Below are 19705 nucleotides of genomic sequence, written 5' to 3'. Positions count from 1 at the left end.
CGTCCCAGATTAGTCTGTACAGTCCGCACAGTCTAATCAGGGACGACGCTTTCCGCTTTTATGACATTTTTCGTTTAAATGAAGTCTCTTTTTAGCAAAAATCCAATTTTGGCGGAAAGTGTCGCCCCTGATTAGCCTGTGCGGACTGAACAGGCTAATCTGGGATGACACTTTACGCACATGAATTAAGCCCAGTTTTCTCAGAACAAGGCTCATATTTCCCGGCACCTTTTCAATTGTTTACCGTGACCGCTAACGTTACAGTGTCGAAGACGAAAGTATGAATCGGCAAAAAAACAATCAACTGTGGCAAATGAAGCTGATCACGCTATTATTAAATATTAATGCTATGTACAAGATTCCACGCTGCTTGTGAGAATGAGGAACTTATCATCACCTGATAAAAAATTTAAACCATCCATCCATGCAAGTCCGTTTTAAAACAACACCAGCATAGTAATAGAATCAATTAACCTGTTCAAACGAATTTCACATAATTGTATGGTATTGGCTACACTTATGAATCAAAGTACTGACAGTACTGGTGTGACGATGCTTTTGAAGAGGATGGATATGAAAGCATCAATTTGAGTCTATCTACATCACCACAATTGTATATGTGGGTACGAAAATTTGGATGCGAAAACAAAATGTACGAATTTTATTGTACAAAAAATATGCCACAAAAATGGGTACGAAGCAAAATTTGGTTACTAAATAAATTGGGTACGAAAAAACATTTGGATACGAAAAAATGTGGGTACGAAAAAAATTGGGTACGAAAAAAATGGGTATGACACATTTTGGGTACGAAAAAAGAAAGGGGGGTACGGGGAAGTAGTACCAGTGGGGAACTTGACCCATTCAGCGAAACTGGGAGGATGGGTTACATTCTCGATCAAATATTACAAGAAATATCTTTAAAAAGATATTCGACGTGTATTTTTTGTACCACTTATCTTAAAAAAAAAGTTCTGTTACAGTAAAACGTTTGTGGGTTATAACATTACGTTACGTAGCAGATATATTCAAAACTTGACATGCACTTTAATTACACCATGCTCTTTAATTTCACATGTATATCATACCAAACTTTATTTTTCGTTGTTTCCTTTCCTAAGTTAATGATGTTAAGTGTACGGACATGATTGCACATGCCCTTGTGCATGAACATATCATTTTTCTCTTTTGATTATTGTTTTTTTCTCTAATTCAATAAGCTTAGGCATGTTTGTTCGTTAAGTTCGGCAATAATTTCATGATGATTCCCGAAAGTAGGTATGAGCACATAGTCGAATACGACTTGAATACGTGAGTTCTCCCATGAACACATGGTAAGGTTAACCAAATCTCCGCGATTTGACCTAATATGTGTTCAAAACAGCAAACAATATCCAACAAACGAATTAATTATCAAACATAGTATGTGCACTGAGGTGACTCTGTAATTTCTAATTGAAAATTTTATTAAATATGCAAAATGAGAAAGCACGCATAAGAGAGAGTTTCATAGATGTCGTATGGCTATTATGCTGTTTATATACTATACTCGCTATAACGTTTACACATGGCAGGTTCGAAATAATTCGTTTTCTTTACACCCATGATCGCGTTAAACGTTACTTATACACGTTTTCATTCGCAATTTATTTACAGAATCACGACAAATGTCAAATACAATACAGAAAATGCATAGTTATTTCATTGATGTATAAACATAAAATGGATTGAATATAACTTATTTAAAATTAACGTTTTCAAACTGTTATTAAAGGGGCCTTTTCACAGATTTTGGCATATTTTGAAGTTTGTCATTAAATGCTTTATATTGATAAATGTAAACATTGGATCTTAAAAGCTCCAGTAAAAAATCAAGAATAAAATTTAAAAAAGGAAAAAAAGTAGCCGGTACCAGGGCTCGAACTAGTGACCCCCGGAGTCCTGGAGTTTGTCTGCAGTAAAAACGCATTAGCCCTTTCGGCTGTTCCGCCGGGTATACACGGTGTAAGTATTTTATACCTTATATAAGCAATCTTCGTAGTTTCGTAAATTTAAACGACAACAACAGAACTCTCCAAATTATTCAATCGTTTCGCGTTGCAACGCTTTATAATATTTAGGTTTTCAAATCGTCAAAAGATACATATAATGGCTATATTGGACTACGGTAAATGTTCAGTAATACTGTTTCCTCACAAATATCATAACTAAAACGAAAATTTGCGAATCTGAAACAACTTTTTTCAATGTTGTCAATTAACCAAATCGTGAAAAGATCCTTTTAAATTTTTCCCCAGAATATGCTTTCCTATTCATAGCTGAGCTCCCTTTATCAATGATAATCAGCGAGGTATGCCGATTAGAAAAATCTCAATCGGACTGGCTCGGTCTTTTACATAGGTCGCCATTGTGAGGAATTTTTCTTGGTATAATAACTCGTCAAAAACTTACAAACGTCGTTTTCCGCGACGAAGCAGTTAATGAAAACTCATTTTAAATATTTCATAAATTGCGCTGAACCGAGCTATACTCAATTACGACCAACAGTGAATATGTTACATTGGGAGATTTCTATTCATGAGATTTTTTTTGTTTTTTAGATTGTGGCATAAATTTATGCTCTCTGAATGAAAAATGATAGGCATTGATTTTGCCCGTACTTAAATAATAAAATATTCAAAGTGAATAACATCAAATAGATTTCAATCGCTCGTTTTATGTACTCTCGTTTTATATACTGTATACGGCTTGAAATGCTGCGAAAATATGCAACTATCAAGGATAAATTTGATGCAATCACTAATAAAGGACACAGTTCGGTCATCGCAAGATGGCAAACTACCTTAAGCCATTCAATACGGCAGCAGTATGCGCCTTGAATACCTGCACAACCTCCTCTGTCAGTGCTGGAAGATGCCAACACCATCATCCTGTACAAGAACAAGGGCGACAGAAGCAATTGCAACAACAACAGAGGGATATACCTCCTGGGTGTTGTAAGTAAAGTCTATGCAAGTGTCGTCTTGACTACAGAATCTTGCTGTTAGAGTGTACAAGGAGTCAAAGTGCTGGTTCCGCTTAGAGACGTCAACCATATGTGTGATCTTCTCAATCTGTGAACTGCAAGAATAGTGCAGAAAGCAACACACGTCCCTTTTCCTGACCATATTATTCTTGACCAAAGCGTTCGACATTGTCAGAAGGGATGAAATATGCACCGTTCTGGTGAAGATTGGCTGCCTAAAGAGACACCTGAGTATGACATAGTCAATCCACGACACCACGAATGGCACTATGCAGTAGGACAGCGTTCCACGACACCACGAATGGCACTATGCAGTAGGACGGCGTTCCACGACACCACGAATGGCACTAGGCAGTAGGACGGCGTTCCACGACACCACGAATGGCACTATGCAGTAGGACGGCGTTCCACGATACCACGAATGGCACTATGCAGTAGGACGGCGTTCCACGACACCACGAATGGCACTATGCAGTAGGACGGCGTTCCACGACACCACGAATGGCACTATGCAGTAGGACGGCGTTCCACGACACCACGAATGGCACTATGCAGTAGGACGGCGTTCCACGACACCACGAATGTTACTATGCAATAGGACGGCGTTCCACGACACCACGAATGGCACTATGCAGTAGGACGGCGTTCCACGACACCACGAATGGCACTATGCAGTAGGACGGTTTCACATCAGATGCCTTCGAAATCCGCACTGCTGTCATGCATATGCATGCCGTAGGAACATCAGCTGAGAATTTCTATCACCACGCCCTGTCAAACCGTAGTCTATTCAACCTGAATCGACTGAGAAAAAGACCAAAGTACGGGCGATGATCGAACATCCAGGACATACTGTCTGCAGTTGACGCGTCTTTGGTCTTTCACACCGAAACATAACTGCAGAGAGTGTTGGGTCGTTTTTTAAATGCATGCGTCGAGTTCAGCCTGACAATCAGCATAACGCAAACCTAAGTGATAGCTCAGCATGCCGAACCATTCCACATCAGCATCAACAACTATGAATTATAGGTCATCAGCCAGTTCACGTACCTTGTATCTATGCTCACTGACGATCGACAAACTGGCAAGGCAGTTTTGTACAGCAGTATGCAGACTACATTCACCATGATAACTTGGTGTCATGCCGTCTAAGCATTTGACCTTGTACGCATACCAGGAGAAAAAGGCTAAGCGAATCTCATATGCAATGCTATTTTAATGTACTTTTAATGGTATGGACCGACCGCATGAAGAATAATTATGTGCTGGACAGGCAGCCATCACCAGCATGGCCACTCTGCTCTGATGGGTGGGCCATGTGCGTCGGATGAAAAACGGCCGGATTCCTAAAGATCTCCCCTAAAACAAGAGAAAACTGGTCAGCGACATCTCTGCTACAAGGACGTCTGGAAGCGCCACCTTCAGTCCGCAAGCTTGCCAACAACAGGCGCGAAATGAGCTGCGGCCGGTAGCCGACTCGGCCTTTACATGCGCAAGGTGTGACAGAAATTGCCACTCCCAATTTGCCCAGTCACGGTAAACGCTGCACGTACAACCAACCAGCACAAGCAACCTGTAGCTGATTACACAACAGTGACATCCGCAAGGGTCGCAAGGCCGTTGTCTCACGAGACTAACGGACGCCAACATCGACAGCAGAGCAACCATCGCTAGTAGCATCTCCGAGACCGTCTTCACCAACACCACACAATCTACTAACATTACCTTTATTACCATTACCACCAGCACCAGCACCATCATCACAACTACCAGTACTTCATCTACTAATACAGCTACCATCACCACCTCAACTATCACTACTATCTCATCTTCTTACATAGCCTAAGCTACATTTGCAACCACGACCACTATCTCACATACTTACACAGCCTTAGCTACCATCGCAACCACGACCACTATCTCACATACTTACACAGCTTTAGCTACCATCGCAACCACGACCACTATCTCACATACTTACACAGCCTTAGCTACCATCGCAACCACGACCACTATCTCACATACTTACACAGCCTTAGCTACCATCGCAACCACGACCACTATCTCACATACTTACACAGCCTTAGCTACCATCGCAACCACGACCTCTATCTCACATACTTACACAGCCTTAGCTACCATCGCAACCACGACCACTATCTCACATACTTACACAGCCTTAGCTACCATCGCAACCACGACCACTATCTCACATACTTACACAGCCTTAGCTACCATCGCAACCACGACCACTATCTCACATACTTACACAGCCTTAGCTACCATCGCAACCACGACCACTATCTCACATACTTACACAGCCTTAGCTACCATCGCAACCACGACCACTATCTCACATACTTACACAGCCTTAGCTACCATCGCAACCACGACCACTATCTCACATACTTACACAGCCTTAGCTACCATCGCAACCACGACCACTATCTCACATACTTACACAGCCTTAGCTACCATCGCAACCACGACCACTATCTCACATACTTACACAGCCTTAGCTACCATCGCAACCACGACCACTATCTCACATACTTACACAGCCTTAGCTACCAGCAACACCACCACTACTCTTTCAACTAACACAGCCGCTGTTACCATCGCCACAATCCCTACGTCTTCTGCTAACACAGTCTCAGCTGTCATCACTATCTATCAAAGCAATCTCCGAAACCACAACGTTTGGAAACATTCCGTCTACTAACATCATTCTCCACAACTATCAACATGTCCATCACTAACAGAATAACCGTTTCCATCAAAGCACCACCACCACCACTACCACCACAGATAGCAACAACACAACCACTGTCACTTACAATACAAAAATCATGCTTGCAGTCACCTTGTTTATCAAAAAGGCAAACTAATCATGAGCAGCAACACAATCACACACAATAATGAAACCTGGATTCTTTTGAAACAGAAAATGACATATGTAACCATGATGTCAGAATCGGAAACTGTTAGATAATCGACACCGTGTTCACGCAGTATAAATAAATATGTGTCACCTTTGTCAGAAAAATCGTCCAGATTATGCAAGGCTTTACACCGTTAATTTAAGTTTAAATGCACTCTCAGCTACGATGTGTGTCGTGTCGTGTTCACATTAAAGTACCGCATTCGCGCAAATACTCTATGATGTCGTATAACCCGAAAACCCCAGGGACCTGTGTCAGGTGCAGCGCTCGAGGTTAGGGATCTTCTCAGGATTTAGACGGCACGCAGTATTGGATGAAATTAACCCATTTATGTCTAGCGTCTAGAAAAAAGGCCTTGGCAAACAGCGTAGACCAAGATGAGACGCCGCATGATGCGGCGTCTCATCAGGGTCTGTGCTGTTTGCTTGAAGGAATTTCTGTTAGAAATATACTAAATATAGAAATACATATACTAGACATCCCTAATTTTGGAAATAAATTGATCCAATTTAGAAGGATAGGAGAGTCCACTAGGCATAAGTGGGTTAACCAATACGTTTAATCTGTCATTTGACAGAATAGAACAAGTTTATAGTTTAAATTTATTTCTGTACATGACGGTAATATTGGTTTTCTAATACATCTTCTATATTTAATTTGAATTTAACCAAAATTCAAATGCTGGTTTCGATCAATAACTGAGTATAACTGCTTATTGTATGTTTAAGGTGTTGAAGATCACTGGAATAGCATACGCATAGGTACACTTTATGTTCACGTTGGTTTGATTTATGTATGTTTTGGATGAAGGTCATTTTAGTACCACAATAACACTGATGAAACTGTGATTGTCATGCAAATAGTCTTAATACGTTGCCTTTTGAGGGGCTTGTTCTGTGGAGTGCGGTTGGTTTAGAGTTGACTATTTGGCAAAATGAAGAAATTACCTTGCGTTGTTCAATGTACAATCATTATTACACTTTTTATGTTTCATAATTTCCACAATAACTTTTTACCGTGGTTCTAAGCAGGTGTTATTCAATTAAGGATATCCATATAATTTAGTATTTTCTTATGAATGCGGATTTGCTCAATAAAGTTTATTGCACCAATCTACTTTCGGTAATTCGTACATCATAGAACACGTAAAGTAGTTTAACAGCTGTGGCTGAACACTGGTAATCGTTGAAATTATCAAAAAAGATAAAGATCTCGCAATTTTAAGGGGATGTGCCTGGATGTAATTTGTATAATTAACTTTTAAAATCTCGGATTTGAAAAACGTATATTAAAAATAACGCCTTTGGGCCTGTACGGATAGAAACATAAGCGCTTGAATGAGGCGCAGGCTTTAACCAGTGAATTACACCTTACAGATGCGGTGCAGAGCCTAGTATCAAGAGCATACATAAGTCAATAATCTGAACCAACTTGAAATGCGTTATCAAATTGTGATATAAGTGTTGTCATTATGCTCAATCTGGTGGTCACATAAGTTTTTGTTAGTTTTGAGTCTGATTTAACTCTGAGTTTGAGGAGTAATATGTGCAGTTTTTTAAAGCTGAGATTTGATATTGTTCGGGCACTGACCGACTTGCGCAATCCTCAGCTGAGTAGAAACTCAAATATCATCTTCTGGGTTGAGCTAAAAAATTGAGAACATTCATGAAACTGAGACCTAAATGACTAAATAAATAGTTAATTCCAAGTAAACTGTGTTTATTAAAACTTTATTTACATATAATGTATCACTGTTTGACTTGAGAATACACTTAATATCATAGCGCTACCAAACACTAGACAAACGATTGTATAGGTGAAATACTTTTGGAGGAAATTCGACATGATATGACTGGTAACTGCATGAGTAATCATGGTGGCATCGATGAACCATATGCAGCAACACAATATAACCCAGGTTTTTTTTTATTACCTTAGGACATCATCTCCACTCAATAAGTATACAATAAATCGTGGATTCCGGATACTGATGACATAACTACGAGCGAATCTGAATCTTGTTGATAATAATTGCAACTTATCAGTCTGTTTTCTTTCTAACGAGTCTAACATGAAATCTGCATGTTCAGTTAGCGCTGATGACCATGTCTGACATCATGGTCCGACTAATCCAATCATACCGTTTGTCATTCTCTAATATATTTGTGTTGCTCAAATCTGCACACTGCCTCGAAAAATAACTGTGGCATTATGACCAATCGGAAGTAACTCTAAGAAGCATTGTTCGTGAAGAAGAAATGCGCCTTTAAAATACATGTTTGTGAAATTGAATGTTCGATTAGCGAGGTCTTTTAACGCATTCCCAGCTTAAACGTAATTGTCGCCCGTTTTCTGCTCCGCTGAAGCTATCTCAGCGAATGTTGCTGTTTTAAAAGGTTCACAAGCGGACATACCTTGGCGATGACATAAAAATGATTTGCAGGCAGATGTCACGGGTGTTAACAGACCACGTGTACTCCCATGTTATTGAAGTCTTAGTTGAGTGCGAGGTCTTAAGGCCATTACGCGCAATTATGAGACTATTAATTTCTGTTTTGCATCGTTAATAATATCTTGAAGAACTTATTTTCAATTTCCCAACTTCAATGTTGCGTTGCCAACGCCGTCGATTACCATTTTAATCGCAAAACGTTCTATGTGATATCGTTGATTTTATTTATTATATTAAATAAATCAGAGCTTATTGCAAATTAACAGGGATGGATTGACGCTCGGTAATAGGTTATTTAAATAATCTGATATATTTAAATAGCCGGATTATATTTATCCCGTTTGCGGTACATTATTGCATTTCAAAAACAACAAATTAGCATTTGTGCATGCAAATGGCCGTATACCTTACATAAAAACGACAATAGCTCGTCAATGTAATAATTTATGTACGGATTGGACAATAACATGACGGTTATCAGTTCATTTATATTCATATGCATCGAAATAAATAAAAAACGAAGGCTGTCGAATTATATCGAATACACAATGTGTCCTGTAGCACTGGTATTCTCTTGTCAGTGGAAGAATTAAACATTAAATTGCGCTCAACTAAAATATGATGTGACAATGTGCAGCGCACGATTAAAGGGCGTACTCAGAAATACGTTGGCTATACGTGATCTGCTATATGCGCATTTTCGATCGTTTAAAGAACTTAATAAACCAATATGAGACTTTATATATATATATATATATATATATATATATATATATATATATATATATATATATATATATATATATATATATATATATATATATATATATATTTATTTATTTATTTAAACGTATTAACTGATGAATTGGTGGTAAGTGCCAAATGTTAAAGATCCATATATGTTTAAACGACAAATGTTAAATATTGTAACAGTTCATTTAATGGCTCTGTACGAATGTTGCATATTGTAACATTTAATGTATTAGCTCTGTACGAATGTTGCATATTGTAACATGTCATGTAAAGGCTCTGTACGAATGTTGCATATTGTAACATGTCATGTAATAGCTCTGTACGAATGTTGCATATTGTTACATGTCATGTAAAAGCTCTTTACGAATGCTGCATATTGTAACATGCCATGCAATAGCTCTGTACGAATGTTGCATACTGTAACATGCCATGTAATATCTCTGTACGAATGTTGCATATTGTAAAATATCATGTAATAGCTCTGTACGAATTTTGCATATTGTAACACGTCGTGTAAAAGCTCTGTACGAATGTTGCATATTGTAACATGTCATAGCTCTGTACCAATGTTGTATATTGTAACATGTCATGCAATAGCTCTGCACTAATGTTGCATATTGTAACATGTCATGTAATAGCTCGTTACGAATGTTGCATATTGTGACATGTCATGTAATAGCTCTGTACGAATTTTGCATATTGTAACACGTCGTGTAAAAGCTCTGTACGAATGTTGCATATTGTAACATGTCATAGCTCTGTACCAATAATGTATATTGTAACATGTCATGCAATAGCTCTGCACGAATGTTGCATATTGTTACATGTCATGTAATAGCTCTGTACGAATGTTGTATATAGAAACGTGTCATGTCATTGCTCTGTATGAATGTTGCATATTGTAACATGTCATGTTATAGCTCTGCATGAATGTTGCATATTGTAACATGTCATGTAATAGCTCTGTACGAATGTTGCATATTGTAACATGTCATGTTATAACTCTGTATGAATTTTGCATATTGTAACATGTCATGTAATAGATCGTTCGAATGTTGCATATTGTAACATGTCATTTCATAGCTCTGTAGGAATGTTGCATATTGTAACATGTCATGTAATAAATCGTTCGAATGTTGCATATAGTAACATGTCATGTTATAGCTCTGTACGAATGTTGCATATGGTCACATGTCATGTCATAGCTCTGTACGTATGTTGCATAGTGTAACATGTCATGTAATAGCTCTGTACGAATGTTGCATATTGTAACATGTCATGTGATAGCTATGTACGAATGTTGCACATTTTAACATGTCATGTCATAGCTCTGTACGAATGTTTAATATTGTAAGATGTCATGTAATAGCTATGTACGAATGTCTGGAGACCGACATGTTGACTATTTAGGCTCATTTTGTTTCGTTTTAATGATATTCAGGGCATACTTAGATTGAGTTGTCATTTAAAGCAATATTTTAATAAAAGAGTTTGGGAATTTTCTTATCACTTTGCACAATTTTCCTTTGTTTCCACTAAATATAAACTGCTTTAACCATGCTGGCCTCAATAATTTGAATAATTCTGACAAACGCGTAACATAGGTCACCAATTTGTACAAAGCGTTAAAAATGTTACGCACGCAAAATTATTAGTTTGCTTTTTAAGTTCATAATATTGCTAACATCACATATATGTGTAATAATTTCCCTTCCAAACGTTGGCAGATTTTAAACACATTAAACTCGTTTGATAGGTGAAGGGATGTGCAGCGTTATACGACATTAAACGATTAAACCAATAAAAATCATCATCAATCTGCTATGATTGCTTCGTCAATAGCTAACAGCCGGCGAGTAATTGCGAAAGAAAATTATAAATGTACTAACACATAACGCGCTCATTTGATGTACGATTTTACTAGTTGTAGCTATGTAAATTACTCTATTAAAATACTTCATAAGCCTATAAATGCATTTAATTTTGGGTCGCACGGTTCATATTTTTATATTATCATTCAGTAATGACGGAGATGATTATGACAATAAAAATGGCTTAAAGCAATGCAAAAGTTTATTCCTTATTTGGGAAGTGATCAAACATGTTCAACATGCAGCTTACAGGTAGAGAAATATTTAAGAATGGAAGAAACAGTTAAATTGCAGCTTCATTAGGTCAATAATTTATGCACTTTATTTTATGTTAAACAGCAAGTGATTTAATGATATTAACACAAATATTAAACATATTTGAAGTGATGTGACATAAAGCGCTGCGTTGCAATATAGTTAAACCCCACAGTGGTCTATTGATTTATTTTATTTGCAATATGTATGGTGAAACCGTTAAATAGATATTTTCGAGTTCAACTATTTACATGTTATCCGATTTATTAACTAAAAAACAGTAGTGCTTTGTGTTAACTGGAGGTGAATGTTGGGGATGGGAGGGGGTTGGTAAATATCATTTACGTACCTACTAGTGGGTAATGTTTAAAACACTCGACTGAAATTATGTACAAAAATGCAGATTTCAACTTATTTTACTAATTTTAGGTCTATGATATATGGTAAAAAGGCAGGTTTAGACCGTATCATCGTTTTACAATTGCCACTTGTGTGAACGAAATTGGCTAGTCGAGATATCTTGATGCTTGTACTACATTGCCATGTTTTTATATAAGAAACAAAAGACACTAATATAACTTTGCAAAATACGTACAACACACAAAGCGCTCATTTAGTAAATATAAACATGGGCCACGCTCTATGAAAACCGGGCTTAAACCGTAAACATCGTCCGCACAGGCTAATCAGGGACGGCAGTAAACATCGTCCGCACAGCCTAATAAGAGACGACAGTAAACATCGTCCGCGCAGCCTAATAAGGGACGACAGAAAACATCGTCCGCACAGCCTAATTAGGGACGAAACTGGGAATTATGCGTTTGATGATGTCTCATCTATACGAAGATCTAAATAAGACGGATGAACCGTTCTTGACTAGCCTCTGTGGACTGCACAAGGTAATCTTGAACGATAATTTACGCACATACATTTAGCCCGGTTTTCATGCGTCTCTCATATACATGCATTTAATATATGTCGAAATAGAATTTACGTTATAATGCATAATTAAAAAGGTTAAGATCTATTTGAAATGGCTCGTTTTAACATTTCTGTACATTGTTCAAAACGTACCCCATCAAAGAAAACTTGAACTTGTTAACATTTACCGTCATAGTGTCCACTCGAAACGTGTCAATTCGGACAGTAAATACTTCTTAAATAATGCATGGTTTAAAACGTCAAAACAAACATTTTAACTTCAATAAATCGCACTGAAAATCTGATTTCAAGAGTTAATTACTATTTGCAAACCTTTCTCACGTTAGTTTTGACACAAAAACAAAGTTCGATACCTACATTGTTGAATTGTTGTCTCGCTCGTTCAAACTTTGGCTTCATAACACCAAGTGTCCAGGTATTATTCAACATATAAAGGATCTTCATTATTGGAGACTTAATCTATGGAAAGCTCTCGGGCCCTGTCATTATTAACGATTGACCATTCTAAATACAAGTGTTTGCGTTTCGCTGACCACTTCTTAACTTATTATCACCGCTATTTACTGAGGCATTAGACGATTACCGTCCAGTTAAATATATTACATCGACATGTTTGTTGAGTTTTTACGCGATCTCACCACCTGTATCTAGTTGTCAACGTGTATACAAAGTTTTAAAACGTTAATAACAAACACATCATTTGATTTCCAAATAGCCTGACCGCTGAATGCGATTTTAATGATTTAAACAAACATATTAGTAAAGCAGTATTGAATGCGAATAATTATCCAGTTTTGAAAATTTTGCTAAACTATGTCAAGCGATGAGATTTGGAGAGATCGGGTCAGTATCAATATTTGAATCCGGAGATTTGCTCCATTCAAATTCAGAATATTTAAGACTAATTATTGACACAAAGAATTAAATTTAAGTTTTGAATACGTGGGGGCATTTTAAGATTTCAACCAAATAAACCTCTTTTAGAGCCTTAATGATGTAAGTCTCAATAAACACACAACAATTGGAAATAGTGGAGAATGCAGGTTTTCTTCACCGAACTGCTGTATATCTCATAAGCCTCAGTGGTAACATAAGTGATATTCATATAAACTGCATCAAACACCTCAACTGTGCAAACGACTCTACGTTGCACGTTCTTAATATTAAATGGCCAAATTTAGAAATGATATAAGACTTGAAAAGAAAGACATAGAAAACTTGAATAGAAATTACAGCATCAACGCTTTTGTCTGTAAAGGTGTTAACAAAGATATACAGAATGTTTTATGATTTAATTTTAAACAGAAACAAAAATTAACCAATTTTTCATTAACTAAATAAATCATCATAATTCTATGTGTCATATTTAAACACATAGACACTCTAACAGGGATATTGCATTTTACTTAATTGCGCAATGCATTGCACTTTTTAAATGTCAAAAAACCATCAATTAATTCAGACTTCAATAAAAGTAGTGCATTTAAAAATGGGTCTTTAGAATCCGCTGAATATAAGGTGTAAATTTATATGAAAAATTTCGGCAGTTTTTAAAGAGTAATCAGATAAATGCAATTTCGATGCAATTACAAAAGTCATCCCAAATAAACCAGTTGTCAAAATTGAAGCACATATCAAAGGGAAATAAATTAAATCAGAATGATTAATGTCTGACGTGAATAGTAATGCATAATATCACTTAATGTTATCCATTAAAGTCGTAGAGGTGCAAATAAATTGGATTTCGAAATAACACCATAAGACGTGCCTAGAAGACCCTCACCTCACAACCTCGCCTTGCGTACGTATTCACCGGGTTGGACCAATTCCTGCATACACGAGCATAGAAGAGACTTAAACGAAGTCCCTTAATGTTCGCGGATGTGCTTGTGTAGTTTGTGTCATTGAAACGGAGTTGTCCATAAAGAATAATTATGACGAGCAGTTGAATGTCAATGTAAAATTGAATTAGCAAATTTCTTTGCACATAATTATAAAATGTACCGGTATTTTGTATTCGACTGAATGAAGGCTAAGACGGGTTTGTTATTACGGGTTTTGTCCAGTAAAAAAGTAAAAACCATTAAAGTAAATATGTTATAAGTATTAAAACCAGTTGACCTTGGAAAGACTGCATAGAAACAATAACAGTGTCAGTTTATCAAATCATAGAAATGTATCTCTTTCTTTATGGTTTTATTAAAAGAATCCTTTTGTTACGAATGGTCATGCTAAATTAATTATAACTAATAGAAATCATTTTAGTGTCTAAAACACGTTTAGGAAAAAAACTACAGTTTGATTTATGTATGCATTTATGTAACGTGCGATAGCATGGTATTGGTCATCGTATTGTATTTTTTCACTCGTAGATATTAATGAGAATTTTACTTTCAATCTAAAGATTATTAAATGCAATTAGACTAACAAAAATGCTGAACTAATTTATATTAAAGGGACTGTCCAACATAATTTGGCATGTATTAAAGCTTGTCATTAACTGCTTAAAATGCTTTATATTGATAAATTTAAACATTTGAACTAAAAATCTCCAGCAAAAAATAAGAATACAAATTAAAAAAAGAAGAAAAAACGTTTACCTCAAAAGGGCTCGAACCACTGACCGCTAGTTCCCTAAAATATCGATTCGCGTCGAATGTCGCTTTTAACTGTTGGACAGTCCTTTTAAGTATGTGCTTACTAGAAAAGAAACAGTTAGGCGTAAACAATATTATCTTCGCTGGTATTTATGTTCAGATGTTGATAATTCTGAAGTGTACACAAACATTTTTTATTTTATTCCATTCGAAAATATTTTAACTGTTCACACATGTGTGTAATACACACAAAACTGATGTTATTTTCAGGCATTGATAAGAATGGTGTTATTTAATTTAGTCTACCGCAAATGAAAATATAAAGAGTGTTGATATGTTAACTTAGCTTCATCAAGATTCAGCATAGGTTATTAATCGGTCGTAGACACGTTAAACAACATTGCACTTTTTGTTTCATTAAACTTATCAGCTCAAATTGAAACATAATGTCGAGGGGCGAGTAAATGATTTGTTATATTAAATATCTTTTAGTCTCATCATGGTTTCACATACATACAACAATTATTGTTATTTGTTATGTTCGCACTAGGTGACTGTATATTTCATACACAGAATAGAAGGCGTGTCAATAGTCACGAGTCAATATGTTAAAAGTCCATTAAGCCACAAATGTTGATTATATTATACAACACATATTTTATATGGGACCTAACTATTAAGATCAAGTGTTAAAAAAGGTTGGCCTAACGAGTAACTAGTACTCCAATCTGGACAACATTATTGTAAAGTATTTTAATTATCAATGATTACCACATGAAGAAAATGAGGGCTATGACGAATAGCTTAAAAAGTTCACAAGAAAAAAAAATAGACATAAAAAAGGTATATAATAGCAACACACCTTGTAGGTTTACCGAACGGGATGAAAATGAATTATTAATATCGCCACCCATTATAATTTCAATTTAAGCGCTCCTGACTTTATCACGTTTAACGCTTTTAATATTTTATGAGCTCCGCGAACAAAAGGTAAGATTGCGATAGAGAGTTTTTACGACCGTCTCATGATTTTCTTAATATTTATCTCAACGATATTTCGGATAAACCAACCAGCACATCCTCGTGTTACCTTTGAAGATGCAGTCGCTTTCAACCCGGAGTTTTCTTACATAGACCCTGCAGATTAGGTATCTCAAATTTCCCAAATGTAGCTTTGATTCACAATTATTTGTGCTCAAGTCATTTTGTTTTCTGACAGGCTTCATTCACCGTGTATAAACACTGACAAAAAGCTTCGCCCATAAGCATAATTAATGCTATTTTAAGTAGTCGGTTAATTCAGCAATATAAATTGTAATGAAGAAAAGATTCTATGAATTATAATAAAATATTAAGCGTAAATCCGCGCTTATCAGAAAGAAAATATGGATAAAATGTGCGTGCTATGATATACATGCATTGTTGTTTGGCAAAACGGTTAACAAGGGAGGTTATCGTATTTCAAGATGCAAAGTATATTCTCGCTGATAGGTTGGGAATCTGGGAGAAAAAGAAAACAATTTAAACGAAATTAATCATTTTTTAATTATTCAAATGAAAATCTGAAATTTCTAATTAACTCACATTGCTGTGCTTTGACAAACGAAGTTACCTGTGTCATCATTTACGTCGACTTCTTCAAAATAGCGTCTTTAATTGATATAAATCAACCACATCATTTCATTGCTTTTTATGTTAATTCTTCGGTACATTATAGTGTTAAAATGTCGAAAAAGAGGTGACTAGTTTTACGTAGGACATGTACTTTAAATATGGTAGTTATGATAGTGTTGGGGCGCGTTGGCCAGGGTTTCAAACTGATGACCTCCGTTTTTGTTTGCAGGTTCATTTATTTTATCTTAACCCATTTATGCCTAGTGGCCTCTCCCATCCTTCTGAATTGGATCAATTTTATTTCCAAAACAAGGGATGTCTAGTATATTTATTTCTACATTTAGAATATTTCTTACAGAAACTCCTTTAAGCAAACAGCGCAGACCCTGATGACGCCACATCATGCGGCGTCTCATCTGGGTCTACGCTGTTTGCTAAGGCCTTTTTTCGAGACGCTAGGCATAAATGGGCTAATAGCACGTTGTATGGTCATTGGTAACCATTTTATAATTTGAATAATTATTTTGTAACAGGTGCACATATGAAATACTCATTTCAGGCGCGAACGTGTGCATGTAATTTAGAGTTCAGTATGAATAACACGTAGTACACTGCCTATTGTGCGAACGTTAGTATGTTAAGTAGGTTCATAAGCATTATTATTGTGGAAAACTTGCATAACTATATTTGAGAAAAAGCTGCATTTTATTGAAAACCATAACCATATTTGATAAAGTAGGTAATGGCAAACAGAAACATTCACGTTATCATTTCCGACCTTTTTAAGCCGCTAACACCACATAATATGCTGTCTACACGTATCCTTGTTGTTAGTAGCGTATTCAAACCATGACTTTTAATTACAACATGGTCGTAATATAAAGATGTTATTTTTGAAATTTTATCCATCAGATTTAATGTCGGACTGTGTGTCTATTAATTTTGTGGTGTATCTTTGATCCGAATTTCAACACCTATAGACACACACCATCTTCCAATTTCAAAACTCGTTTTGTTTACAAGATTAACTCTCTTTTTTATAAATTTAGCCATAAAAGATTGACGAGATCATTGGAATTTTGTATTTTTTAAATTGTTCTGATGACTATGCTTGCGCTGTCTTTTTCTCTATCTTGTTATGCTCGTGGATTTATTCATCAAAGACAATACTCGTATGTAAAATAACTGTATGATTTATTTAGAATCGATGTATCACACTCATATAATACACATGTAACTACAAAATACCCTTTGGTTGACTAAGGCTCGCGTGCATTTATGCATCGATGCAGTTAAATCATTGCATCTCAGTTATTATGCCGAGAAGTGGAACTCCAAATAAAAATATTATAAAGTTCATCCGAATGGATCGTCCACGTTTTACGCAAGCACATGTGCGTTATTTTTTTATTTTTTTTTAATGTAAGTTTATTAATAAACATTCTCAACGAAATAAATATGTCCGGATGCATCTGCATTGGTATTTGGAATGTACTAGATTCTTCTTATTAAAACCAGAAAAGTGTCGGCGCTGATATATTTACAAACATTTTGTAATATATTGAAATCTTTTGAACAAGAAAAACATGTCGTTGTTTCTTTAATTATGACCCAGTTTTTATCATATTTGTGTGTATATAACATTGTTATTTTTTCGATTTCTAACCGAAACAATAGTCTAAATGATTGCGGTATCCTTGAATGTCTTGTTGTTTAAATGCCTTACTATATGTGGTTAGTTTGATGGTTACCTTTTTTATATTGTTTTGACTATTGAATTGCTAAGGGAGGTAACAGTCCCTTTATTAAGTTCATGGTGTGAATTAGTGTATTAGCTCCCTTTAATATTGATGGAAAAGTACCAGCAACATTGTAAGAGGTAGCTGTTCATCTCTTGAATAAGCTTTTGATTGCACTCTGTCAAAGCATGTATGTCGATGTATTAAAATTGAAAGACCCCTTTGCCAGAGTCTGTCTTTATGAACCCACTTGATGAGAGGATACAGGCAGACTTTCGCTCGTCCGTCTGTACGTCCGTCTTTCCTTTTCTCCCATCTTTTGTGTCGAGCGTAAAGGGGCCTTTTCACAGATTTTGGCATTTTTTAACTTATTCATTAAATGCTTTATATTGATAAATGTAAACATTGGATCGTAAAAGCTCCAGTAAAAAATCAAGAATAAAATTTAAAAAAAGGAAAAGAACATTGCCCGAAGCAGGTTTCGAACCAGTAACCCCTGGAGTCCTGCCAGAGTCTGAAGTAAAAACGCTTTAGCCTACTGAGCTATTCCGCCGAGTATACATACTTCACGTATTTTATACCTTATATAAGCAATCTTCGTAGTTCTACAAAATTTAACGACAAAAACAGAACTCTCCAAATTATTCAATCGTTTCGCGTTGCAACGCTTTATAATTTTTAGGTTTTATAATCGTCAAAAGATGCATATAATGGCTATATTAAAGCATGGTAAATGTTCAGTATTACTGTTTCCTCACAAATATCATAACTAACACGAAAATTTGCGAATCTGAAACAACTTTTTTCAATTTTGTCAATTTACCAAAGCGTGAACAGATCCCTTAACGCAAACAGTATAGCTGCTAGAAGCTGTAACTATAAAAAAGCAAGTGAAAATGCGCATGATTGTAATTTTGTTTTCTTGCTTCTGACACAACCAGAGTTGTGGCTTCGTTTAAAACCCACACAAAACAAAACATTTAAACCTTTGTCACGCGTAATTCAAAAAGCATTGTTGATTCAGGTCTGAATCTGTACGAACATATTCACCAGAGTGTGAAATATGTTGTGTTTTTCCCGACTTAAGTGGAGTTTTTAGAAAAGATGGTAATGACACACGGACACATTTATAGTTTACTAAAATAAATACAACAATGTCAGACAGATGCCTTTAAAATATTATTTCAGGTCATAAAGGGACCTTTTCACAGATTTCGGCATGTATTGAAGTTTATCAGTAAACATAGGATCTAAAAAGCTCCAGTTAAATACAAGAAGACAATTAAACAAGGACAAAAAGGTACCCTCAACCCCTCAACTGGGCTCGAACCACTGACCCCTGGAGTAAACGTTTATAGCTTAAACCACTCGGCCATCCGTGCTCATAGAGAACATGATGCATTTTATACTTGCAACGCTTTATAATTTTCAGGTTTTTAAATCGTCAAGAGATGCATAATGGATATTTTATAGCATGGTTAATGTTCAGTATTACTGTTTCTTCACAAATATCAT

General features: G+C 36.0%; 1 protein-coding gene across 1 annotated transcript; it reads left to right on the top strand.

Moving 5' to 3' along the window:
* The first annotated feature begins 2830 nt into the window (after positions 1–2830).
* On the top strand, positions 2831–5626 carry LOC127872163 (histidine-rich glycoprotein-like). The gene is made up of 3 exons (XM_052415494.1): positions 2831–2996; positions 3720–3846; positions 4819–5626. The coding sequence occupies exons 1-3, from the start codon at positions 2831–2833 to the stop codon at positions 5624–5626; spliced, it is 1101 nt and encodes a 366-aa protein (XP_052271454.1).
* The last annotated feature ends 14079 nt before the right edge of the window (positions 5627–19705 follow it).

This window comes from Dreissena polymorpha, chromosome 3 (genome assembly GCF_020536995.1).
Source record: "Dreissena polymorpha isolate Duluth1 chromosome 3, UMN_Dpol_1.0, whole genome shotgun sequence".
In the NCBI taxonomy this organism is placed as follows: Eukaryota; Metazoa; Mollusca; class Bivalvia; order Myida; family Dreissenidae; genus Dreissena; species Dreissena polymorpha.
Note: the sequence above shows the minus strand (reverse complement) of the source record. Positions and strands in the feature narration are given on the sequence as shown.

Excerpts from the sequence above, each read along its gene's own strand:
- LOC127872163 (XM_052415494.1), top strand. The coding sequence starts at position 2,831 with ATGGCAAACTACCTTAAGCCATTCAATACGGCAGCAGTATGCGCCTTG. Across the intron at positions 2,997-3,719 it reads GGATATACCTCCTGGGTGTT|ATGCCTTCGAAATCCGCACT; the intron begins GTAAGTAAAGTC and ends GTTTCACATCAG. Across the intron at positions 3,847-4,818 it reads CGACTGAGAAAAAGACCAAA|CTACCATCACCACCTCAACT; the intron begins GTACGGGCGATG and ends CTACTAATACAG.